Consider the following 25882-nt stretch of genomic DNA (forward strand, 5'->3'; position numbering starts at 1 on the left):
TTTCTCTGCAGGGTGGTTTACACTTATTCATTTCTACTAATTGCCCATTTGCTTTATTCAGGAAGACTATCGCTCAAGCTTCAGAGATTTTAACTCTGAACCTAGAAACATGGATAGTCTAGTAGTGTTTGACATTGGTTCTCACCAAAAGCACTTTGGTTGACCTATCTTTGATTTTCTTTTCCATGGTAACCTTCAAAGTTGATCAGTTTTAATGGATTTGAGCACTGCAAAAGGCATCCACATGCATCTTAAGATAATAATGGCTTCATTTGCCCTGTGTCCAGTCTCAGGGACTCTGTGGGGTTAGAAATGGAATGATAAAACATTGTTTGGTGTCGCAGGAACTCTGCTCCCTGTCGGACCTGGACTCAGATCCCAGCTCTGCCACTGACTGGCGGTCTGACCTGGGATGATTTGCTGAATATCTCTTAGCCTCAGTTTTTTTCTTGAAAAGTGGATACTGCCTTTGTGCCTGGCTTACAGAGTTGTTGTGAGGATGGAATGGAATCCATGTATGTGGAGTGTGTAGGGCTGTACTTGGTCACAGGGTAAGGGCTCAATAAATGGAAATAGTTATTATTAAACATCACCAAGTGGTGACAGCCCTGGGGACTGGGATTCCGTTCAGGAAGCTACTCATCTTCAACCCGAGGCCCACGAAAAATGCTGGGGCCGTTTCTAGGCAAGGATGAGGAGAAATACTGTAAGACGTACTTTAAGGTACTTAAAATGCAAAACTCTTTCTCCTGGCAGAGCTCTTTAGCCTCAGAGATATTTGGATTTAAACTTGCAGGAGAGGTGGGTTTTTTGTTTTGTTTTTGTTTGGTTGTTTAGTTTTCAATACTAGATAAAAGTGGAGCCAGAGGTGAAGGAAGAGGGGGGCACAGGTGACTAGGGGGAGAGAGGGGTACCGGAGTCTTCTAAGTAGGACAAGAAAGAAGACATTTATGTCATGAGGACAGGGCCAGCTTTAGTGGCAGTGGCACAGATCCCATGCTCAGAAAGACCCTGTGCTTGCTTTTGATGAAGGGGCCCCTCATTTTCATTTTGCACTGAGCCCTGAAAATTATGTGTAGCCACTCCTGCATAACTGTAAAGGTCAGGGGTGGAAAGGACCCAGTGGACAATGCACTGCCTGGCTGTTGACCTTAAAAACTGTCAACAGTTTTAAAACTGACCTTAAATTATTAAAACAGCTAGTTATTTTACCAGCAAATGAGTTTATCTGGGAACAGCAAAGTACTGTGATTGGGGACGTGCAATCTATGATAAACCTTAAGCATGTCCAGAAAACAAAGGAAGGGAGCCTGCTTTTATAGGGGAAAGGAAGGAGTTGGGAGGGGCTGTTTTAAATGACAGTTCACTGGGGGAAAGGAGGAACTCAGGGTGGTGATGACGTCTCATTAGCTTAGCAGTGACATTTCTCATTGGCTGGGCTGTTGCTGTGCTAGGAGAAATTCCGCCTTGGCATTTCCTGTTCAGGAGTGCAAGGTACCTTCTTCCCTCCGGGAGGCGATTGACATGGAGTCATGTCAGTAGCAGGACATGAGAGCTCCCCCTTCTGGTTTCTCGATTTTATTTTATATAAGGTTGCTGTTTTCACACTGCCCGTGTGAATCATCCAATGACCACCAGCTTTGGACCACAGGCTATCCCAGAATCCTCAATACTTTTAAGTCCCCTTGAGTGGAGAGCGAGGACCTGTATGTGTATGGGGCTGGCCCTAAGAAAGGAAAAGCGTGCTGTCCTTGATCAAGGTGGATCTGAATATAACCAGGAAGGCATTTCCCTATGAGCAGATGTTAGACCTGTGCTCTCTGAAGCCCCTACTAGCTGCCCTTGCCCATAGGATATCTTGCCCTGTTGTGATTTTTCCACATGTGGGAGTAATGTAACGGCTCTCTGGTGCTGCTGCCTCCTCACCATCCTTACTTCCTTTGTGGGAACTTCCCTTCTCTTTTCCTTGTGTTTCCAGTGGGCTGCCATTCATGATGTGCCGTCCCTATGCTTACATGGGCACCTGACCGAGGCAGTGCCAAACCGAGCGCTACATCCCCCCTTGCATCTGCGCTCGCTCCAGGGGCTGCCGAAGTTGAAGCTGCCTCTGTCCTCTGATTGCATTGAGATGGAAACTGCAGGTCACCAAGAGACAGACTGATCAGAGTATTTCATTCTTTCTCCAACTCCTGTAATCACAATGCAAGATTTTACTCGTACTCTTCCGGTTCCTACATGAATGTGGATTCTTCAGTTGCTCTGATGGGCACAGACCCCTGGAGCTGGTGCAGTTCACGCAGTGACAGAGTCAGATGACAAAGGGTCTGCATACATGAGCAGAAGACCACTTCAAAAGGTCAGAATCTTATGACCTTTTTATTGCCATAGGGCAGAAACAAGGCCTGCTTGTTTATTTATTAATTTATTGTGTTCATGTATATTATTTAGGACACCAATGGGGGCTTTTCATTGATCTTTCATAGAAACAGGCATCTAAAAAGTAAAGAAGCATAAGCCTCAAAGAGAATTGAGAGGAGGTCCTTCAGACATAGAACCAAAAAAGGTTTTCAGCAAGGGCTTTTCATTTTATCTTCTTTTAAAAAATAGCTTTGTTAATGTACAATTTACACGCCATAAAATTCACCCATTTTTAAGTATAAATTCAATGATTTCTAGTAATTCGCAAAGTCATGCAACTATTACCACAATATGGTTTTAGAACATTTCTATCACCACTCCCCATTCCCCCCTGCAGCTGCGTTCATTCCCCATTCCCACTACCAGCCCCAGACAACCACTAACTCCCTCCTATCTCTATAGGTTTGCCCTTTCTGGACATTTCATATAAATTGAGTCATATGATACATGGGTTTTTTTGTCTGGCTTCTTTCACTTAGTAGAATGCTTTTGAGGTGATCCATGTTGTAGTTTGCTCTTTTTTTAATGACTTTAAATATATATATATATATATATTTATTTATTTATTTGGCTGTGCCGGGTCTTAGTTGCAGTGTGCGGGATATCATTGCCCCGTGAGGGATCTTTTAGTTGCAGCACGCGGGATCTAGTTACCAGACCAGGGATCAAATCCAGGCCCCCTGCATTGGGAGCACGAAGTCTTGACCACTAGACCACCAGGGAAGTCCCTTGCTTTTTTTTTTTTTTTTATTGCTGTAAAGTTAGGCATTACATGACTAACCCTCATTTTGCTTATCCATTCACCCACTGATGGACATTTGGGTTGTTTCCACTTTGGGGCAATCATGAATAGTGATGCTCTGAATGTTCACACACAAGTCTTCATGCAGGGCAAGGGCTCTGTAGACAATGCTGAATTCTCCTTCCTCACCTCAGAGAGGCAAGCTCTTTCTTGGAAGAAAATGTACCCAGGCCTCCGGGTGGACCTTGCTTGACAATGATGGATAGAGTGTTAAGACTTATCCGCTACTCCTGAGAAGGCAGGTTGATACACGGATGTCAGAAGGTCTCAGTCCCTGTATAAGGGATTTTCTCACGTTTCTCTTAATAAGGTGGGACAAGAGCCAGGTGGGACCAATTAGTCCTTTCCTGGATTGATACACAGTAGTCCCCCTTGTTAGTGGGGCATATGTTCCAAGACCCCAGGTGGATGCCTGAAACCACAGACAGTACCAAACCCTCTATACGCTATATTTTTCCTACACATACATATGATAAAGTTTAATTTATAAATTAGGCAGAGTAAGAGATTAATAACAATAAAACAGAACAATTTTAACAATATACTGTAACAAGAGTCATATGAATGCGGTCTCTCTCTCAAAATATTTTATTGTACAAATTTAATGCCTTTTCCACCTTTAAGCACTTATACACTGTGGCTGTAACTTTTTCAGTTTGAGGTGCAACAGCAAAACTAGTGCAGATTTATTTTTACTTCTTCACAATTTTGTGGATAGAAGATTCATTCTTACTGTAGATCTTAGCAAACTAGGCATACAATTTTTTTCTTCCCTTGTTAAGTCAGGGACTTTCACCTTTCCACTTAAAAGAAGCACTTTACAGCTGCTCTTTGGCACATCTGAATTGCCAGCCTTGAGGGTCATTATTAAGTAAAATAAGGGTTACTGGAACACAAGCACTGAGATAACCCAACAGTCCATCTGATAACCGAGCTGCTACTAAGTGACTAATGGGTGGGACATGGACAAAGGGATGATTCTCAGCCTAGAGGACAGAATCGGATGGCGCGAGATTTTATCAGACTTCTCAGCATAGCATGCAATATAAAACAGATGAATTGTTTATTTCTGGAATTTTTCATTTAATATTTGTGAACCACAGTTGACCCCCTGGTAACTGAAACCACAGACAAGTGAGGACTACTGTATAAAAATGTCTGGAAAAACCTCTTTTCTCACTGGGGTTGCTATAGTGAAAAACTAAGGTTGGTGCTACTTGTTCACTGTATGGAGGGAGACTGTCGGCAGAATTCATTCATTCATTCAACAAAATTACTGAGTGCTTTCTACATGCTCGGCACTACTCTAGGTACTAGGGATACAGGTATGGGAGAAAAAGACAAAAAACAAACAAGAAAACAAACGCTGAGATCAGAATGCTTACTTCTAGTTGGACAGACAGGCCATAAAAATATGAAAAATATATGTCACAAGGTGATATGTATTATGGGGAAAAATTAAGCAGAGAAAAGGAATAGGGTGTTCTTGGCAGAATGGAAAGGTTGCTATTTTAAAGAGGAAAGTCAGAAAGGTCAGATTTAAAAGGTGACATTTGAGCCAAACCTGAAGCGGGTTGTAGTACCTAATGCTGTCTACCAAATTACCACAGCCTTAGCTGCTTTAAAACAACACTTATGGGACTTCCCTGGTGGTCCACTGAAGAATCCATCTTGCAATGCAGGGGATGCGGGTTCGATCCCTGGTCAGGGAACTCATATCCCACATGCCACGGGGCAACTAACCCCATGCGCTGCAACTACTGAGCACACGAGCTACAGCTAGAGAGCCCTACAGAGCCCACATGCTCTGCAGCCTGTGCGTCACAACTGGAGAGAAGCTCCCCTGCCACCGTGAAAGATCCCACGTGCTGCAACTAAGACCCGATGTAGCCAATAAATAAATATTTTTAAAAAAAGAATTTAAAAGCAAGTAAGAGTTCATCAAGGCTGCTAATAGATCAATCTACTGAAAGCAGTCCATTTGTATACATCTGCCACAAACATCTAAACAATAAAAAAATTTAAAAAAACCCAACACATTTATAATCTCACAGTTTCTGTGTGTCGGGGGCTAAGCATGGCTTAACTGGACCCTCTGCTTCAGGGTCTCTCACAAGTCTTTTTTTAAAAAATAAATTTATTTATTTTTGGCCGTTTTGGGTCTTCGTTGCTGCACCTGGGCTTTCTCTAGTTGCAGCAAGCGGGGGCTACTCTTCGTTGCGGCGTGCACACTTCTCATTGCAGTGGCTTCTCTTGTTGCGGAGCACGGGCTCTAGGTGCATAGGCTTCAGTAGTTGTGGCTCACGGGCTCTAGAGTGCAGGCTCAGTAGTTGTGGCACACGGGCTTAGTTGCTCCGCAGCATGTGAGATCTTCCTGGACCAGGGCTCGAACCCGTGTCCCCCGCATTGGTGGGCGGATTCTTAACCACTGCGCCACCAGGGAAGTCCCTCTCACAAGTCTTTAATCAAGGTGTCGACTGGGGTTGGGGGTCTCACCCAAAGGCTCAGCTCGGGAAGGATCTGCTTCTAAGCTCACATGGTGGTTGTCAGAATTTCAGTTCCTCTAGGGCTATTGGACTAAGGGTCTCAATTCCTGGATAAGTACCCCCCATTTCCTTGCCATGTGGGTCTCTCCAACATGGCAACTTGGGTCATCAAAGCCAGCAAGGAAAAGCATCTGTTACCAAGGCAGAAATTACTGCCTTATGTAACCTAATCACAGAATTGATGTCTCATTGCCTGTGATCGGTCCCGCCCATACTCAATGGTAGGACATTATGAAAGGGTGTCAATACCAGGAAGCAGGATCACTATGGACCATCCTAGAAGCTGCCCGTCACAGAGATGAAAGAGTGAGCCATGGGGGACCCCAGGGGGAAGAGTGTAACAGGCAGAAGGAATAAATGCAGAGGTCCTGGGTGGGAGCTTGCCTGGAGTGTTCAGGGACCAGCAAGGAGGCCAGTGTGGCTGGAGTAGAGCGAGCAAGGTGTAGGGGAGAAGAGATGAGCACAGCAGGGCAGGTAATGGGGGCCAGGTTATGTGGGGCCTTTTGACTTTTACTTTTTTTTTTTTTTTTTTGCGGTACGCGGGCCTCTCACTGCTGTGGCCTCTCCCGTTGCGGAGCACAGGCTCCAGACGCACAGGCTCAGCGGCCATGGCTCACGGGCCCGGCTGCTCCGCGGCATGTGGGATCTTCCCGGACCGGGGCACGAACCCGCGTCCCCTGCATCGGCAGGCGGGCTCTCAACCACTGTGCCACCAGGGAAACCCCAGGGAAACCCCAGGGACCCTGCTTTTAGAACCGCTGGTCTACGGTATGCCCAGTGCCGGGGCTCAGGGCCGAGTAAGATAAAATCCCTGCCTTGAAGTGGCTCACAGCTTCAGGCCTTTCTCTGGCCTCTGCGGGGAGACAACACGTCAGTTCCAAAGCTCTTTCCTTGCCGTAAGTCCTAGGAAGGTAGATTTTATATGCTGCCCCTTGAAATCACATTAGTGATGTACGCTCATGACTACCCTGGTGTCCTGTTTTATTTCTGCAGTTAAATCCCATCTCCGTTTCTCCTAGCCATGGCAGACAGAGGGAACAGGTGGTCACCAGCTCCCTGCTAATAACTCTTCATATGTTTGCAGCCCATTATTAAATTGCCCTCAGATTTTCCTTCTTCAAGGCTAAATAATTAGCTACCCTTTTCTGAATCAAGGGGCGGAGAGAGTTTGGCTGACTATAGCTACCAGCCTTAGTCAGGAGCATATGTGGTAGAAATTCTTGAACCAGTGTGAGGGCTGGAGGTATTATGGGTTGGGGGCTTCAGTGGGGTTTCAAAGGCGAGACCTTCAGATTCCTTCATCTGAGCAAGACCCTTAGAAGTGATGCCAGCAGACAGCATGCAAGATAAGGAGATGGCCAGTGGGCTGCAGGGATCAGCTGGAGGTCAAGCATCACCGGTGAGTCAAACATCTTGAGGGATTATGGACACCATCAGGCCTACCCCTGCCTCCATGAAATCTTCCACCTGATCCTTTCTAGCCAATGGAACGACGCTCATGGGGCAGCCTGGCTGCTGGTGACCATCTTCCTCGGTAGAAAGTATGTGACCAACATAAAGATGATGTTCTTTTTTTTTTTTTAAATTAATTAATTAACTTTATTTTTGGCTGCATTGGGTCTTTGTTGCTGCGTGCAGGCTTTCTCTAGTTGCAGCGAGCGGGGGCTACTCTTCGTTGCGGTGCGTGGGCTTCTCATTGCGGTGGCCTCTCTTGTTGCAGAGCACGGGCTCTAGGCACGTGGGCTTCAGTAGTTGTGGCACACGGGCTTAGTTGCTCCACGGCATGTGGGATCTTCCCGGACCAGGGCTTGAACCTGTGTCCCCTGCATTGGCAGGCGGATTCTTAACCACTGCGCCACCAGGGAAGTCCAAAGATGATGTTATAGTGTGTGGAGGTCAAGGTCAAACTTTAGACTACCTGCATCAGCCTACCCTAGGAGGCTTGTTAGGAAATGCAGATTCCCCAGGCCCCACTGCACCAGAATCTCTGCTGAGGAGTCTGAGAATGGGAAATTAACAAGACAGCCCCCATCCTGCTCTTCTGTGCAGTCAGGTTTGAGCACGAATGTCCTAGTGTGTGGTACAGCTCTCCTTCTCTTTTTTGGCCATGAACAGAAAAGGACAATGGTTCAGGGTAAAGAAAGCATCTAGTGCAGCGACTAGTAAAAATAGTGACTTGTCTGTGTAGTGTGTATATATTTTGAAAATAAAAAATAATAATAGCTAGCATTTCTTGAGACCCCCCTCGTTGGCAGGCACTGTGCTAAGGGATGAATCCTCACTTCCATGAAATAGTGGCTGTTAGCATCCCATTCATGGAGGAGGGACGTGAGGTGCACAGAGAGACAGGTGTGAAGTCACACAGCTTCTAAGTGGCAGGTGGTACGACTTAGACCCAGGCCCGGCTCACCCCGGAGGTCAGGATTTTAATCTCCACATTATCCCTTCCTTCCCCCTGACACACTCTTCCCTTCCAACTGTAAAATAGGGTAAGAGGCACCGTGGCTGCAGATTAAATGTATGCTATGGCGGAAAGAAGCCACTAGTTTTGAACTATGCGCTCGTGTTTCACGTGCATTTTTCTCATTGGCCCCATCTCCTACCTGCCCTGGGAGGAAAGCATTATACCCATTCTTCAGGTGAGGAAAACTCAGGTTCCCAGAGATTAAATGGCTTACCTGAGGCCACACAGTTATTATGTAGGTGAGGTTGGACTTGAAGCTATCAAACCACACTACCCCTGGTGAAGATGGAGATGAAAGGGGTCTGACTCCAATGCATGGTCACTCAGAGGGTTGCCCTGTTATGTCAGCCCTGGGGCCGCCCTTCCTATTTCCAGACCAGCTATTTAATTAGCCCGGAGCCTTCTTACTTCCGTGGTGTTCAGAAACACTGTCCAGGGTTACGGGCACAGCTAAAACAGGACCTAAATGGCATGTGCTGGAAGCTGTATAATTAAAATTGACTTGGGAGACGATGCCGTCAGCCTGTATGGCAGAAATAGAAAGTCACCTAACCAGAATGTGTGTTGCCCATATGGACGCCAGTAACTGCTTTTGCCGTTCTGGTGCTTTTTAGTTATAATAGCTATCCTGAGGTCTGTGGTTTACAATGCCACCTCTAACTACCTTCTTAAGGATCCTGAAGAGAAAATCATTATTATGTGCCTGTGTCTGCCATCCAGGGCTGGGTCTCTGAGGGGAGAATGTGAGAGGCCAGGTTCCTTGTAGACGCTGCAGACTGAGATGAGCTTGGGCGTCCCACCAGGAGGTGACTGAAGCCTCATCTCCTGATCTGCAACTCTGAGTGTCTTTCTGCATTAGGAGGGGCTGAACTCTGGAACCATCGAACCTGCCCATTGGGCAGCTACACCTGGATGTTCCACTGCCGTATCATTGTGTGCATTTCTGTCTCCTGTAATCTCTTACAGAACCCCTCCTGCCCCTCTCTGGGTCCTTATGGGGTCATGGCTAATGATACCCACATATGTCTGGTCACCTGGTCCAGGCTGACTCAAGCAGAGTGCTGGGTCCTCTGGAAACACTGCTTGGTCCAGAGGTAGGCATGTGACCTAAGCAGGACCATTTAGAGTTTTTCCCTAAGATTTCATACAAAGTCTCTCTTCCTTTTGGAGCATAAACTGTTAAAATATAAGCTTAAGGCACTAGTGGCCATTTTTCTGCCATGTGAAACAAACCTACTCCAGGGGGAAAAAAATCCAATGTTCAGAGAGAAGATATGGAGAGAGAGTGAGTCCTCATGACTTCACCGCATCCCTAAATCCAGACATCTCTGTGGGATTTGCCCTTGGCCTTCCAACTTAATAAGCCCATCAGCTCTTTTTCGCTCAAGCTGGATTGAACTGGGTTTCTTTCAGGAACCCTAGACAATACACATCTGAGGTTCAACATATTCAAACACAAAACCCCAATTCCTCCCCCAGCAAACCTGCCCTCCTCCAGCCTCCCCTGCCTTCCCCACCTCATCACTGCTGATTCAGTTTCGGCCACTGATTCATGGCCATGACCTTGGTTCAGACTCACACTGCTTCTTACCCAGATTGCTGCAACAGTCTCCCTGCCTTCAGGCTTGTCTGCTCGGCGCTCACAGACACACAGACAGACAGACACAGACAGACACACAGACACGCCAGAAATCTGCCTGGGCCTGACCCTTCCTGCTCTTCTATGGGGTAACTCACAAGGCTGCCAGACTACCTGGCCCCTGGTCCCTCCTACCTGTTGAATTTCAGCTGGTACCACCCTCCCCTCACTTCAGCTAGAGAGCTACTTGGAGTTCGCACTCTCATCTCTAAGCTAATGTACATGTGACCTCCAGGGGTTCTTAATCCTTTCTCTGCCATGGACCCCTCTGCCAGTCTGTGGAAGCCTCTAGACCCCACCTCAGAATAATGTCTTTTCAATCATAGAGCAGGATACATGGAATTATAATGAAATTATAACATACTGATATACATTTTTCAAAATATTAAAACCAGTTTAAATTTAACTATGGTAATGCATGTGCTTCTTCAATAATGCATTAAATAGAAAGACCTAGTGCGGAGGCCTAATAACTGCTGTAATTTTCAAACAGTAAAGGGTGTCAATGAAGAGTCAAGTTATAAAAGCAACAACTGTAATGTGATAGGAACATATGTGATTTCTACTGGTGACGAAGTCCCAGGTCAGTGACCATGGAGATGTAACTTTATGCCTTTCTAAATTCATGGACTCCTCCACCCCAGTCAAGTACCACTGGGCTCTAGAATAATCTCCTCATCTCGGTTCTTTGGGACTCAGCTTAAGGTCACCCCTCAGGAAGGCTTCTCTGACCCTCACCACACTAGGTTAGGGCCCCTCCTCAGTACCCCGACAGCCCCCTGGGCCTCCCTTTATCACACCACAGGTCATATGCAATTCCATGAATTTGTCAGTGTACTGGCCTGGGGGCCTCTCCACTGAGGCCCGTGAAGGTGCCTTATCCAAACAGGCACAGCCTCGGTCTGAGTCCAGGTTTCACCTCAAAGCTGGACCGCAGGTCCCCTGTTGGGCAGGTAGAGGCTCGCAGAGCCGGAGACCCTGAAGTGACGTTCCCCTGATGAATGACTTAGGACCGATTTCTTGTTCCTTCTTTCATTGGAGGCAGGATGGTGCAGCCCTAAAGAAATGGGCCTTTGCAGCTAACCAGATCTGCATTTTTCTCCTGTCTCTGCCACTTTTCACCTGTTTACCTTGAGCAACTCCCTTCCCCTTTCAGATCTTCACCTTCCTTACCTGTAATATGGGACGATGATAGTACCCACTTTGCAGGGCTCTGGTGAGGATTACACAAGAATGCACGTGAAGGGATCAGCCCTCGATCATAATAATGACTCAAGAGTTGGAGGCACCCATCTCAGCTATTAATACCATCCATTTGTTCATTCAACAAGCATTTATTAAGCGCCCATTGCATGCTGGTGCTTGACATAAATGAAAGTATTTGATAATCCCAGAGGTAGGTTCTATTATGCCCATTTAAAATAACCCCCTTCATTGGAGGAGGGGTGCTTGGTATTCTGAGGCAGTTTTAAGTCTTTACGGATTAAGGTACCAAACTAACCCTAAGGATTTCATCCCCCTACCCCCAATATCCGGCACTATGCAGCAACGTGGGGCAGCGGCTAGGGAAGGATTTCCGTTTAAGGGGTCTAGGTTTGAATTCCAGCTCCTCGACGCTGTATATATAGCCCCTGGGCAACTTCACTGCTTTGTGCCTCCTTTTTTTCTCATTTGAAGAGTGGGACAGTAATAGTGCCCACCTCAAGCATATCAGAGAATTAAAAGATTGAATTTGCTGTAAAAGGTTTTAAAAGGTTTAAAGCCCTGCCTGGCACTGTCTCAAAAAGCTTAGCTAGGGCTTCCCTGGTGGCGCAGTGGTTGAGAGTCCGCCTGCCAATGCAGGGGACACGGGTTCGCGCCCCGGTCCGGGAAGATCCCACATGCCGCGGAGCGGCTGGGTCCGTGAGCCATGGCCGCTGAGCCTGCGCGTCCGGAGCCTGTGCTCCGCAACGGGAGAGGCCACAACAGTGAGAGGCCCGCGTACCGCAAAAAAAACAAAAACAAAAAAACTTAGCTATTCCTCATGGGAACACCTGGCAAACCCCTCCACCTCCCTCAAGTCCCCACAAGGAGCACCTATCCCAGTGGGCACCCCTCCTCTGTGAAGCCCACTCCCGACCAAGCACACTTCCCATCAGTGTCAAAGAAACATTGTGGATACATACCATGAAGTTGTTAGGAGTACAGACCATGGTGGGTTCAAATGCCAGTGCGACTAACTGGCAGCTGTCATACCTTGGTAGAGTGGCTTTACCTCTGTGCACCTCAGTTTCCCCATCTGTAAACTGGGGATAGTTGCAGCAGTTCCCTCATAAAGTTAAGAGGAGTCAAGCACTCTGCTAGATGTATAGGAGTACGCAAGGCAGAGGAGGACAAAATGAAATGCTTGTGAAGGGTTGAGCACGGTGCCTGCAGAATTATAATCGCTCAACATGTGTTACATGCCATGTGCTACAAATGAAATAGTATATCATACTTAGAAATGTATATGTATGCTAGATATTTACACAAAATATTTACACATATGTATATTACACCTTTTGTTTATAACTTCCGCATTAATTTCCTCATTTACTCCCACAAGACAGCCCTGGAGGAAAGGCAGGGCAGAGATTTTATGCCATTTTTACTGATGAAAAGACAGAGGCAGTGGGAGATTTAAAAAGCGGGTAAACTGGTGACGGGCAACTGGAGGTGACTGGCAACTGGAGATGGCTGGGCATTTTAAAAACAGAACCAGCGAAGGGCAGTGTTCCACTTCATATCCCTCAGTGGAGACCCAGCCTCAGCTCTGTGGCCTTGGGGTGGGAGGACGGGCTTGGGGGAGGCCTCCAGGCCCAGACCGTCCCAGCCACGAGGGCTGGCAGGCTGGCGGTGGACACGCCCGGGGGCGCACGCTCGCTGGCGCGGAGCTTCGAGCGGGCAGAGACGCAGGACGCTGGGCGCGACGCTGGGTGGCGCTGCTGGGCCGTCCCGCGCCAGACCTGTTGCGCCCAGGGCGCAAGTCCGGCAGCTTTAGGGTAAAGGGACGCGCCGATCTCTCCGCGCGCCCCTGCCACCCTGGCCGCGGTATCTCCCTCGGGGAGCCCAAGGCCCCACCTTAACTTGAGGCTCCCATTCGTTTGGCCTTTGCGTTCCTCACCGCAACAGTTCTAGGCGCGTCGAGGGGGGCGCGGGAATAAAGTTTTTCCAACCTGGTCTGGGAGACGGCTGGATGGGGAGGACTCTCCCAGCTCCAGACTACAAGGTGGGCTGGACCGTGCCCCTTCGGCTTCACGGCCGCCTCGGAGGCTCCGCTCTTCGTAGGTGCCAACATCGGTGCCGACCGGATGGGCTGACCCGCGCACCGCCCCCTCCCACCCCGTTCCCCTTCGCGGTCCCCTCCCCCGCCTCTGGCGCGCACTGGCCCCAGCGTCTCCGGCCCCGCCCGCGCCAGGGTCGCTGCAGTCTCCGTGGTTGCCCCGGGCTCCCTCCCCAGGCGTCCCGGCCTTAATGTAGCCTGGGGAGCGCCTCGGGGGAAGCGCGGGACAGCAAGGGAGGCCGAGGCGGAGGCCCTGGGCGCCCGCCCTGGGCGCCCGAGCTCTCCCAACCTGGGAGGCGGCCCCGACTCCGGGAGCCGGAACGCAGGGGAAGGCAAGGACGGGGCGGCCGACGGAGGGGCGGGAGCCGCTCATCAGCCACGCCAGTCACGTCTGGGGCCACCCGGCTGTCTTTTTCTTTCTTTCCCCCTTTGCTTTCTCCCCTCTCTCGGGCTGGCGAGGGCAAAGTGGCCGTGGCGGCGCCATGCCCGGGCCGGAGTGAGTGCGCGCGGGCGAAAATGGCGTACATTCAGGTAGGGCTGAGGCCGGGGGGCCAGGTCCGCGGTGTGGGTGAGGGGTGCCGCGCCCCCTGCGACTGTGAGCGCGCGGGAGGGAGGGCAGACGGCTGCGCTGCCACAAACTTGCCTGGAGAAAAAGGATGTCTGAGCGCAGGCTACCTGTGCAGCAGTGGGGGGTGCGCCCCAGGAGAAGAGGCTGGGGACCCCCGCACCCCGTGACGAAAGGCCCTAAGCGGACTCTTCACGCGCGCCCTCACCTCCTGGGGAAGGAATGGGGGTGGGGCGGACTTTTCTTCTCCCTTCCCCCACCTCCTCCCTCGTGCACCACTCCCCAGGGGAGGGGCCGCGGGCAGGGCGGCCCGGGGCGCGCCAGCCGCCCGGCCCGCCAGCTGCCGTTGCCTTGGTGACGGCTCCGGCTAATTGGCCGGTGGAGGGAGCCTGTTCCGGCCAGGAGGGACAAGGACGTCGTCTTTCCCGGGCACTGGGTGTTGAGCGGTGGGGGACACACCAGAGGCGCGCTGGTGGTGTTGGGGGGCAGCCGATTACTTTGGGCCATTGCATTGGGGTCTGGGAGTTGTGGACCACCATCATCTTGGGGACACCCCCCAAGAATCCTTAGGCTGAAATAATTTACAAGCACCTTCTTTAGGGGGCGGTGAGGGGGCGCTGCTTGACTGAAAGACCTTTCTTCTCGATACATGGGGGGGAAGTGGCGACGGGTCAGCGCCAAGGTCATGCAGTCAGACCCGCTGAGCTGCTTGCTTCTGGGGTTGGCTCCTCAGCCTGGCAGAGAAGCCTCCAGGCTCCCACAGTCAGGGTGCATCCGGGCTCACGTCTCCCCTCGGCTACAGCTGGGGTTGCTGCTGGTCCCCTCGTGCCCCTTTGGCTCACGCATCCCCTCGTCATGTCTTTAGACTTTTCCACCTGCCGGGAACTCTGCTCTGCCACCTAGGCCATAGCCTTCACATCCCTCTCCTTAGGTTCGCTCCATTGGAATCCCTAGGTCATCTTTTCAAGTTCAATGAAGGTCACATTTACTGTTCACCTACTGTGTGGATGTTGTGGGGCGGGGCGCTGGTCGACAGTTGCTCAAGAGACACTTGGCTAATCACCTACTATGTATGGGCAGTGGGGACACAGCTGAGAAAGCAGCAGGTCCCTGCCCCTCAGAATGCACAGTGCAGTGAGAAAGGAACAACGCTTCTGCGGGTCTTAATGACTGCCTTCAAGCACAGAGTAATTAAGGGACCTGCCCAAGGCCATACAGGTGCTTAGGGGTCGTGGTGAGGCCTAAAAGGGGGGCTGGTGGGGATCGGTGGGGGATTTGTTAAGCATCTGGTATGAGGATGGCCCGGTGATGTTGACTTTCCTCCTAGAACAAGGTGTTAAACTTTTTCTGTAAAGGGCTAGATAGCAAATACTTCTTTTTTCTTGGAGGGCTTCATGGTCTGTGTCACAGCCTCTTGACTCTGGCACTAAACAGCCATAGACAGTAGTAAATTAATGGGCATGGCTGTGCCTAAATAAAAGTCTGTGGACACTGAAACTGAATTTCATATACTTGGTATGAGTCAAGAAGTATTAATCTTTAAATTTCTTTTTCAACCAAATAAAAATATACAAACCATTCTTAGCTGGAGGGCCATGGAAAAACAGGCTGCAGGCCGGATTTGGTCTGCTAGCCATAGCTTGCACCCCCTGTTCTAGAATATCTGGGTTCTCCTCCTTCCTCCTTTTTTTCCTGGCTCGAATCAGTTCTCCTCCATTGGGTCAAACACATGAAACCGAGCCTCAAAGACTTGGCATTCGTGGGAGCCTCAGAGCATCTTCCCTTTCCTCTTTCTTCATTTTCCTTGGTTTCTCTTTGCTGCCCTGACAGTCACCTTGCACCTGGGCCTTGAGAAAGCTGCGTGGTTGTACCTCATTGGGGCCCCTGAGGTGGCCTTGCTTCTGCTCATCATGGTTTTAGAAATGGTTCTCTTTGGATCACTACATACCCAAGGAACACTTCCCTGTGAGCCTGGCTTGTTGTGAAGAAGCATCACTGTATCCTTGCACTTGACCGTAAGCATTTTAAAGCACTTTCTCATGTGAGCCCCACGAGGGCATAGCTTTTTCTGCATTGTTCACCTCACCGCTGTATTGGCCAGGACAGTCCCCGGTGCCTAGCAGGTTCCAACTGGACTTGACAAACTGTCTGGTTCTCATAAGCCACAGAAGGGGTTCAGATATTGTGCAGCTGGGCAGGACAAAGCATTTTCATAGTGTCCTAGCTTAGCCCTTCCACTAAAGAGAAGAGGTTAACTGAGGCTCAGAGTGCGCCCCCCCCCCGCCACCCCTACTTGCCCAAGTCACATGATTGGCCACTGGTGAGGCCAGGACTAGCGCTTCTTCACTCAGTTTCATACCCTTCTCCTCACCCGCCTCGGTGTGGTTAGTGCCCGAGACTTCGTTTCCCAAGCTGCAGTAAATCGCTTATCACTTCAAGGATTTTGAGTTTTTCATGAGCTGCGAACCACCTGTGCTGTTATTCACTTAATTTTTTTTCTATAAATGGACTTGCACTTTATTTTAACTTTAAAAAATAGTATGAAAAGGAAACTTTATGTCATTACCATAATAGAAAACCAGGGTCACGTGATATAAACAGAAGGCAACAGGAAAAATAAACACCATGAGAATAATGCCACATTCTTGGATTCTAGATGGGTAGGCTGTCTCCAAGGCTCTGAGCTGGGGTCTGCTCTCAGTTTAAAAAGGAAGGCGGGGATGGGATTTGCAACTGTTAGAAAAATGTCACATACAATGGTACCAAATTAAGACTTTCTCCTCCTTGCAAGAGAATTGAAAAAGACAGTTAACTTTCTCCCTCTTGACTCAAAGTTCTGAGTTCTGTGGGAGACTCCTCCTAACCTACCTGGTTTACTTGGCCCGTTTGGAAAGCCATTAAGACTCTCTCCCGGAAGGGGGTGGCGGGAGACTCTGCCTTGGGAACCGGAGAGAAGAAACTGGGGTGGAGGTGGGGCTGAAGAAGGGAGGGGCTCCCTCCCTTCTTCCCGAGGACCAGACTATGGCTTTCTTTTCTTTGGCTCCCTCTGTTTGTGGGTGGTCATGTGAAGCTCCCCACCATTGGAGCAGAATTGGAAGGTAGGGCCTCGGGGAGGGCGGGGGAGCCAAGTCACATCCACGCTGTGCCTGCCTGCATGTTAGCTAATCATGTCCTTTTGGGTTGGCTTCATGGCTATTTCTGTATAGGAAGGTTTGCTCCTCTCCTGAAGTGTGGCTGCATTGGATAGCATGACTATCTATCCACCCGCTCTGATTCATAACAGCATACGGTGCAAATCAAATCGAAATGCTAAAGTTTCCCATTTATTCGGTGTTGGTTAGCCGGGAGGCTACCAGCAACCCTGAAGGTAGCAACACCTTGTTAGGAGGTCAGCTCCCTTCCCAGGATGGTAAGTGGAAAGAAGCAGGGCTTTTTTTTTTGGGGGGGGTTGCTGGAATATTGCTAAACTGGTCTTGTCTCTCTCTCTCTCTCTGTCACCCCCCTCGCCCTCTGCGCCCCTTGGCTTCACGTGGATCTCTAAAAGGGCAGTTGGAACCTTTAAACGAGGTGAGTTAATTCGGCGATTCGTTTGGTCTGGCTTCTGATCAAGAAATGCTTGCTTGTCATTTTGGAGCCTTGTGTGGGGCTGCGGGGATATTGAATATTAAACAGCAACCGGATGTTGATAACGGCATGGTTTCGATCCCCTTCTACGGAAGGGAGATCCCGGTGAAAAGACACTAGTTGATGAGATAAGTTTTCCTTCCCACCCCCTACTTATTGCCATTTGATTATCTCTGTTTACTCTCATGTCATGAGATGATTTTTTTTAAAATATTTTTGCTTTGCTTTCAAGAAGACAAAGTAATATTCATTGTGTTTTGAGAACATATTGCATAGCCCTCACGATGTTGAATAAACCATCCCCATGTCAAGAAAGACGTTCACATAAACTGCAAAAGAAAATAACCTGCAAATATTGTGCTCGCTATTAATGGCTCGAGCGGGTTGGTGTTTGCCACATCTTTGTGCCTGCAGTTGGTAAATAGAAATGGAAAACATTTTGTTCTAAGTGATCAGTGGCGGAGGCAGACCTCCTGAATGTCGTTATTTCTCATCAGGGATCAGCTGCTTGTAATTTTGGGTGTTTTTCCTCTTTTTCCTCCCCACCCTTTCCACCCCTCTTCACTCCCCACCTCCCCCAATGGCCTCAGGGTTTTCTTTCTAGAATCTCCGATCTGCTGCTCTGCAGATGGACTTGCCGGCACTGCTGTCAGAAGTGCTATGAATCCAGCTGTTGCCAGTCGAGTGAGGATGAAGTTGAAATTCTGGGACCTTTCCCTGCCCAGACTCCTCCCTGGCTGTAAGTAAAACTGCTCCGAACTTCCTGGAAGGCAATCTTAAGACCTTTCTTTCCTCCGTTTCTGCGAGGGGGTTTGGGGCCCGGGAAGGAGGATTTGGGGTGTGAAAGTGGGAAAGGCTGAGTTTCCATCGACCTCTTAGCTGCTGATGGGATGTGCTCTGTGCCTCGCTGCGTTCGGCAGGCTGGCGAGACCAGCTGGGGGTGGGGCTTCAGTGTAGCTGGTTTCACATCGGGCCTTCTGAGATACGAACTGTGTAACGCTAAGCATGTGGGCACGTTTAATCACGCTGAGTGTCGTTCCAAGCAGAAAAAGAGATCTGTGAGCATCTATATTCTTCAAGGGATGTCCACATTCTAAAGGTTTCAATCCAAGTCAGTACGACAAACTGTCCTAGCACCTGGCCCGTGCCTGGCTCATGCTAGATGCTCAAGGAGTATTTGGTGTGGACAGCATGAACAAACAAGTGCCTCTCTGCTGGTTTGAGCAGGAACTTCAGAAACAGGGGAGCAGAAAAGCACCTCCAGTCGCCATCGTGTCCTCCTTCGCTGTTTATGTTCTCTCTGGCGTCTTTCGTTTTATTTCCAATTCGTTTTCCTCCCGCGCCCGCATACAACATCTCCATCTGCCAGTCGCTCGGATATTTTGGGAACGCAGTTTTGAAGCTTCTCAGCCACGTGTCTGGTCCACCTCTCTGTGGCTGGGAGAGGAATGTGGCCGGAGAGTCTGGGTTGAGTCTAGAGGGCCAGGGCCTGGGAATCACCAGGTGCCACTTCTCATGATACAGAGGGGAGGCTCAGAGAGTTGGGAAGACAGTGTGAGGGCCCACAGCTGCAGCCTCAGTGGGGATCCAGTGCTGTCTCAGCTAAACCCTTGGGCTAAGATTCCAGAAGCCTCTGGCGCCCCATCTTTCCCTCCAAGTTGGGGGTCATGCCTCAGTCCTCTTATTTTCTTAGAAGCAAGTATCAGATATTTCCATAGCCAAATGGCTCTGTGTCAGGCTCTGTGAGTTCAAATCCTGTTTCTCCTACTTTTTTCTAGTTCTGTTCCCTTGGACAAGTTGCTTGATCGCTCTGTGCCTTGATTTCCCATCTGTCAAATGGGGATGATAAAAAGAATAGTATTTATCTTATAGGGTGGTTGTGGTGATTGCATGAATTAGTGTATGCAAAAGTACCTCAGGCTGCTTGATACCTTGTTGGTAATCATAGACGTTAAGTGATTCTTTTTACCCTATTCTGGGTTTCCCCATCTGTAAAGTAGGAAAAGTAATAGAACTTACTTTATAGGGTCGCTGTTAGGCGTCATGAGATATGCACGTAACGTGCTGAGCACAGTAGTAAATATTCATCTCTGTTATTATTAGGTATAGATCAAGATTCTTTCAACTGATAAAGATAATGTTAAGGAACCTCCCATTACTCACAGGTTGTAGCCTGGATCCTGCAGGTGTGCACAGAGTTGAGATGTTTGGTGAAACCAACTCGTTAATCAAGGGATCATCCCCATTTTCCAGTGACGGAGGTTGGCTCAGCCCATCTGGCGTCTTTAAAGCCATGCTCAGAAGAACTCCAGCTCTGCTGTGCCAGGGCTGTCTTGTTCATTCCAAAAAATGGCTATTGACCAGCTGACTAACCTGCAGGCAGCAAGTGAGTCCTGAAAGTGGCAGTCATGCCCTTGAAAAGTTAATCTCAGTTTCTTCGGTAGTTTTTCTCTTGAGGTTGCCCTACAAGGCTAGATAGAGTCCTGTTCCCATGCTCAGGGGATTTAAACTCTAGTGTAGGAGGTACAGCAGGTATATAAGTTCAATTTGTGTATTCACACCCTGCACGCCCGTATGACGGTCTTGCATAGAGTTTTGTTATGGAAAAATCCTGGGAGAATGACTGCAGGCATAGCTGGATCCAGGGGCTCAAATGATGTCATGGGCGTGCATGTACGCACTCTCACTCTCTTTCTTTACGTTTCTTCTGTTTTGGCCTCATCCTTTTTTTTTTTTTTTTTTTGCGGTACGCGGGCCTCTCACTGTTGTGGCCTCTCCCGTTGCGGAGCACAGGCTCCGATGCGCAGGCTCAGCGGTCATGGCTGACGGGCCCAGCCGCTACGCGGCATGTGGGATCCTCCCGGACCGGGGCATGAACCCGTGTCCCCTGCATCGGCAGGCGGACTCTCAACCACTGCGCCACCAGGGAAGCCCTGGCCTCATTCTTAAGCTTTGTTTTTTCTCTGCCTCATTTTTAACAGCAACAAATGTATCGGGAAAGGCTCTCATTGCCCTGGCTCGGGTCGTGTGCCAATCACTTGATCCAATCACTTTTGCTTGGAGGAAAAAGTGCTGGGATCATTCCTGGGTTTGCTGACCATGCTGGAACCAGGGAAAGGGTTATTCCACCTGAAACACAAGAAATAATAAGCTAGTCGAACAGGGGTTGGCAAACTTTTCTGGTAAAGGGCTAGATAGTAAATATTTTAGCCTCTTGGGCTTAGTTTCTGTTGCAGCTACTCACTTCTATCCTTGTAGTACAAAAGCAACCATAGACAGTTCATTAGTGAATGGGCATAGCTGTGCTCCAATAACACTTCTACAAAATTAGGCAGTGGATTTGGCCCTGTAGTTTGCAGACCTGGGTAATAAACAATTTGGGTGCTGTGACTGGATCCAGGGTGGACAAACGCCACGAATCGGGGGGATCATAGAAAACGAGCCTGCGAGCTCAGGTCGTGTAGGGTCTCAAATGCCAGATTAAGGAATTTGGATTTTCTTCTGAACCAGAGTAAACCCCTGATAGACATTGAAAATCACAGCCTGGTATCTGTTTGCCCCAGATGCAGAGTGTTCCAGATGCACGGCCACTGAGTTGGAGGATAGTTTTGCTTTGCCCAGGCTGCTGACCCTTTGTACAAGCGGGGGATTTCTTCTGGGGTGGGACCCTCAGGGAAGACACTTGTTTTGGTTATGCCACAAGCAGAGAAGTGGGCTGGAACCTTCCAGCAGAGCCAGCACACCACACAGCTTCAGGAGGTGCCCTTCACGTGGTGGTCATTATGAATGGGACCACCTAGCGTAGTGCAGTGTACAGTCTGAGCAGCTGTACATGACCTTTGTGCTTCCTAAGATGACCCAGGTCTTCCTTGAATCCTGGGCACACTGAGTACATTTTTGACTGTCAAGATCATGCGAAATATTAAGAGAAATCGGTAAAGGGGAGGCCAGTTAAATCCTCCAGAAAGAGAATTTAGTGCTGTGCTTTCCTCAGATTTATTTACCAGGCAGGCAGTTGCATGTTATCAAACAGGCAGAGAGTAGAAATGTCAAGTGTACAGGCCTTGTAGCTGTTGCTACTGTGACATTAGAACCAAGAACCACAGCACATGCCTCTCTGTGGGGTGGCATGTGGCAGATGAGCTGGCCCTTTGTGTGTGTGATTTGGGGGGACACACCATTAATTGTCACATATGCTTCCATCACGTGGGTCCCCCCAGCTTTCTTGGGCTGGGCTGGGCTGGGCTGGTGAGGGTCAGAAAAACGGTACAATCCGACTGGCTCCTTTTGGGGCAGTGCCAGGAAGACCCTCACTGAAGAGTGAATTAGGTTATTTCTTTGTCCAACAAGCATGTGTTGAGTACCTACTAAGCGCAGGGCTCTTACAGGCCTCCCAGGGGATACCCAGCTCTGTAGCGTGGGGCATGTGATCTGGAGTCTGGTACTGTTGCATTCCACTGGGGTTCTGCCATTTCACAGTGGTGCAGGTCAATTCTCCACCCCTCCCTCCACCCGATTGGGGCCTCCATTTCCCTGTCTGTAAAGGGGGTGGGGGTGGTTCATAACGACTAACTCCTGCATTGATTCAAGGATGAAATGATGGTTCATACAGAGCATTGAGCACAGTGCCTGGCACACAGTAGGTGCTCAGCACCTGGTACTTTTGATCACAGTAAGTACAGATCCCACCGTTAAGATCTGTACCCTGTTATGGGAGGAGTGACAAGGCGTGTGCTCAGATCAGAGTGACACAAGGTAAGTCAGATGAGAACCACTGGAAGGGTGTATTCATTCACCCATTCACTGAAAAAAATAAACCAGAGCGCCCCAGACGTGCCAGGTGCCGTGCTAGGGCAAGGAGGGCAGTGGTGAGTAAGGCAGATACTGCCCCTGCCCGCGTGGAGCTGTGGCTTAGACGCAGAAGATAGGCAGGCAGGCCACACTGAAGAAGAGTTATGTGCTGAAGTGGGAAAAAGAAGGTGCAGGGATAAGGAGTGACGGGGTGGGAGGAGGTGACGGGACAGGGCGGGGCCTCTCTGAGGAGGTGCTGTTGCAGCTGAGATCTGAACAATGAGGAGGAACAAGACAGGTGACGGGGGGCAGGAAGAGCATTCCAGGCGGAAGGAACAGAGGGCACGGAGGCTTGATGGTCGCCAAAGGGACAGGGGTGGGCTGGGCATACACTGCTACCGTGTCTGAGAGGACTCAACCAAAGCTTCAGGAAGCAATGGCATTTAAGCTGATCCTTGAAGACTGATGGGACTTCACAGGTGGAGGCAGCGGCCTCAGTGAGGTATGACAGCCGGGAAACAGGCCATGCAGGCGGAGGGGCCCCAGTGGCCGCGTCGCATTTTGGTCCTGCCTTCCTTGGGAGGTGCTGCTGCTTCATTTACAGGAGAGAGAGAAGGATCTAGTACGATCGCATCTCTGTGCCCTCGCCTGCCCCCTTCCATGCCCCACATCATTCCATCTGCTCCATTCTCCTTTTTTTTTTTTTTTTTTTTTTTTTTTTTGCGGTACGCGGGCCTCTCACTGTTGTGGCCTCTCCCGCTGCGGAGCACAGGCTCCGGACGCCCAGGCCCAGCGGCCATGGCTCACAGGCCCAGCCGCTGCACGGCATGTGGGATCTTCCCGGACCGGGGCACGAACCTGCGTCCCCTGCATCGGCAGGCAGACTCCCAACCACTGCGCCACCAGGGAAGCCCCTCCGTTCTCCTTTTACAGACCAGGAGCAGGAGGCAAGCAAGGACTGGGAGTTTCGCCCCGTAACGTGCCCATTCGTCCTGGCTGTGACCCTAGCTTTGGAGGAACATCAGATCAGTCTCGTGTCATGCCCAGGCTGCATCTGCAGACCTTATAGAATTTGAAAGTTGCATTTTTCAAGACTAGTTTCGCCTCAGGTTTAAATGTCAAGTTGGGGGATGCAGTCTTGAAGGTATGGCCGAGGGGCTTGCTGTCAGCAGCATCAGTCTCACGGCCACTTTGCAAGCTGTCTCCCCGCCCCTTCCCCTTCCCAGCGTCCTTAGTAGCTGTGTGAGTATTGGGGGATCTTAAAGCCACCTCTGCTATAATAACATCAATTAAAATGTATTGAGCACTTACCTGCAACATACCAACCACTGTTCTAAGCATTTTATATTGTTAACTCAGTGTTCACAGCAACTGGGTAAGGCAGGTACTATTATTAGTCCCATTTTATAGACGGGGAGACGGAGGCACAGAGAGAGGGAGGGACTTGCCTTGAGCTAGCTCTTAATTACTACCTTGTACCGCCGCCCCCCGAAGTGCTTTCTATTTTTTCAGCATTTCTCATCCTTATTGGGAGCACATTGAGTTGTGGCTGCTGCTAATTCGCAGCTGTTTCTACACATCAAAATGTTGCTCTTAAATCATTGATTCTCAGGGCCATTTTGTAGCCATAGCCTTGCCATTCAAAGAAACTTGGAGTGACATTGTTATAGGATATTTTTTAAAGATCTTATAGACACAGTGACTGTTGAAATAGTGGGACACTTCTTACCAAAAGCCACTCGCAGAAGTTCTGATGCATATAAACGGCCACATTCTCCCTTCCAGACTGAAGACTGACAGGTCTTGTCTTGGTTTAGTCAAAGTGGTACCCTCCGTGTGGCAGCATCCTGAGGAAGTTTCCGTACCCCTCCCCCCACCCCAGCCTCAGCTCTGAAATTGTGCAAATTCTTGACGGATTGTTCTAAATTGGGAAATACTCATTTATATCATTTCACATTTTGTACAACAAGCAAGATGTTATTGAGAGTTAACAGCTATTGAGAGTTTATTTCAAATTTGCTTTATTCCAAGTTGCATAACCTGGGTCTGAGAGCAGTTTCGTCATGGGTCTGTCTCCCATGGGACAGAGATGCCAATCCCTGGGGATTCTCTGACAACCACTGAGACCTCTTCTCTCCTACAGGTTGGCCAGCCGGAGCAGTGACAAGGACGGGAACTCTGTCCACACAGCCAGTGAAGTCCCGCTGACCCCACGGACCAACTCCCCAGATCGGAGATGCTCGTCCTCGGACACATCTAAGTCTACATACAGCCTGACCCGGAGGATTTCAAGTAAGCGTCTCTGCCATGACGGTCAGGGGTCCTGGCTCGAGCAAGCCTTGCTGCTCAGCTGCCACTCAGAGTCTGTGAAGTACACCCCCGCTATCTGGGTCCCCAGGACAAATGGGGAAAGCTGGCATTCCCAGACACTCAGGAGCATCACCGGGAAAGACGTGAAGGACAGGGTCATCTCTGGGGAGGGGGTGGAGTGGTGTGACAGGCCAGGAGACAAGATGACAGAGATCATGGCAGTGTGACAAAGGAGGGCATCGCACCTGATTTCTTCCAAGTTCAGTGAGAAGCGATCATTTTGATTGATTTTTGTAGTATTGATCACAAGTTTCATTGAATTGGCTCAGTTGATGACATTGTCAGCATATTATCATTTCGGACCCCGAAAGGCAAGTGTTAGTTACCATGTTACGTAGCAGGGCTTGCAAATTCAAGTGACTTCAGGGGCCAAATGGATTGTGTCAGTGACTGAGTGCAGAGGGTTGGAGAGACATAAATATCACCCTAATGCAGTGACAAATGGCAGCTGACTCTTGGCCTTGTACTAGGGCAGGGTAGGGATTGGGGCCAGTTAGGAAGCTAATGTCTCATTGAACGGGGCCAGCTACTACTCAGCTCTTGCCATGTGGGATTGTATTGCCTGATCTTTGGAAAGGGAAACTGGCAGTCTGGGTTTTTATATGAAACTTCTTTACTTTTAAACTCAAACAGAATGTATCTCTGGGTTGAATGTGGCCCTCAGGCCACTCAGTTTGTCCATGTATAGCCTGTGTGTTTGACCAGATGGCATGATCTGGGTGGGAAGGAGAAAGCCCAGAGACTCCCAACCTCCTGTCACTCCCCAAATGAGTCTCCTCTGTCTCATTCAGCTGATGTCTGAAATTCACTTAACAGGGAAGAAGCTTAAATTCATGAAACTAATCCACTCAGCTGGAAATGACTGATGTCTGATCTTTCCCGGGACTATGGGGGGAAGAAGAAGGAAGTAAAGTTCAAGGGCTTGAAATAGTGAAACGGAGGGGATGTCGGGCTTCTGTAGCCTCAGTCTTTCCATCTGTAGAATGAGAGGGCTGTCCTGCCCCCCGCGCTGGTCACAGCGGCCACCACCCATGTGGCTGAGCTGAGATGCCCCGCACCTGTTACATACCCAATGGGTTTTGAAGCCAGTGTGAAAAAAGAGAATTTATAGTGTCTCACTAAAATGTTTTTACATTGCGTGCATATTGAAATGATTATATTTTGGATCTATTGGATATTAAAATTGATTTCACCTGTTTCTTGGTAGTTTTAAAAACTTGTGGCTACCGGGAAATTTTAAGTTACCTCTGTGGCTTGTACATGTGTATCTGGCTCGCATTTATTTTCTCTTGGATGGCGCTAGTCTAGATGATTCCTAAATCTCGTGCCCAGCTCTATACAGAGATGACTGCATTCAGCACA

At 49.3% G+C, this 25882-nt stretch overlaps 1 protein-coding gene across 9 annotated transcripts in view; it reads left to right on the forward strand.

Moving 5' to 3' along the window:
- Positions 1-25882, forward strand: part of SYT17 (synaptotagmin 17) — a 145831-nt gene that overhangs the window by 14958 nt on the left and 104991 nt on the right. For 2 of the 9 annotated variants that reach the window (XM_067706526.1, XM_067706527.1), the window contains exons 1-4: positions 15772-17144; positions 17280-17302; positions 17950-18098; positions 24294-24442. In XM_067706526.1, the coding sequence (XP_067562627.1) occupies positions 17042-17144; positions 17280-17302; positions 17950-18098; positions 24294-24442 (424 nt within the window). In that variant the 5' untranslated portion in view covers positions 15772-17041. Of the gene's footprint in view, positions 1-13540; positions 13702-15765; positions 17145-17279; positions 17303-17949; positions 18099-24293; positions 24443-25882 lie in introns of those variants that run through there. The other 7 variants (XM_067706522.1, XM_067706525.1, XM_067706520.1 and 4 more) reach the window with 7 other exon arrangements.

The sequence above is a fragment of the Pseudorca crassidens genome, chromosome 15 (assembly GCF_039906515.1).
Source record: "Pseudorca crassidens isolate mPseCra1 chromosome 15, mPseCra1.hap1, whole genome shotgun sequence".
NCBI lineage: Eukaryota > Metazoa > Chordata > Mammalia > Artiodactyla > Delphinidae > Pseudorca > Pseudorca crassidens.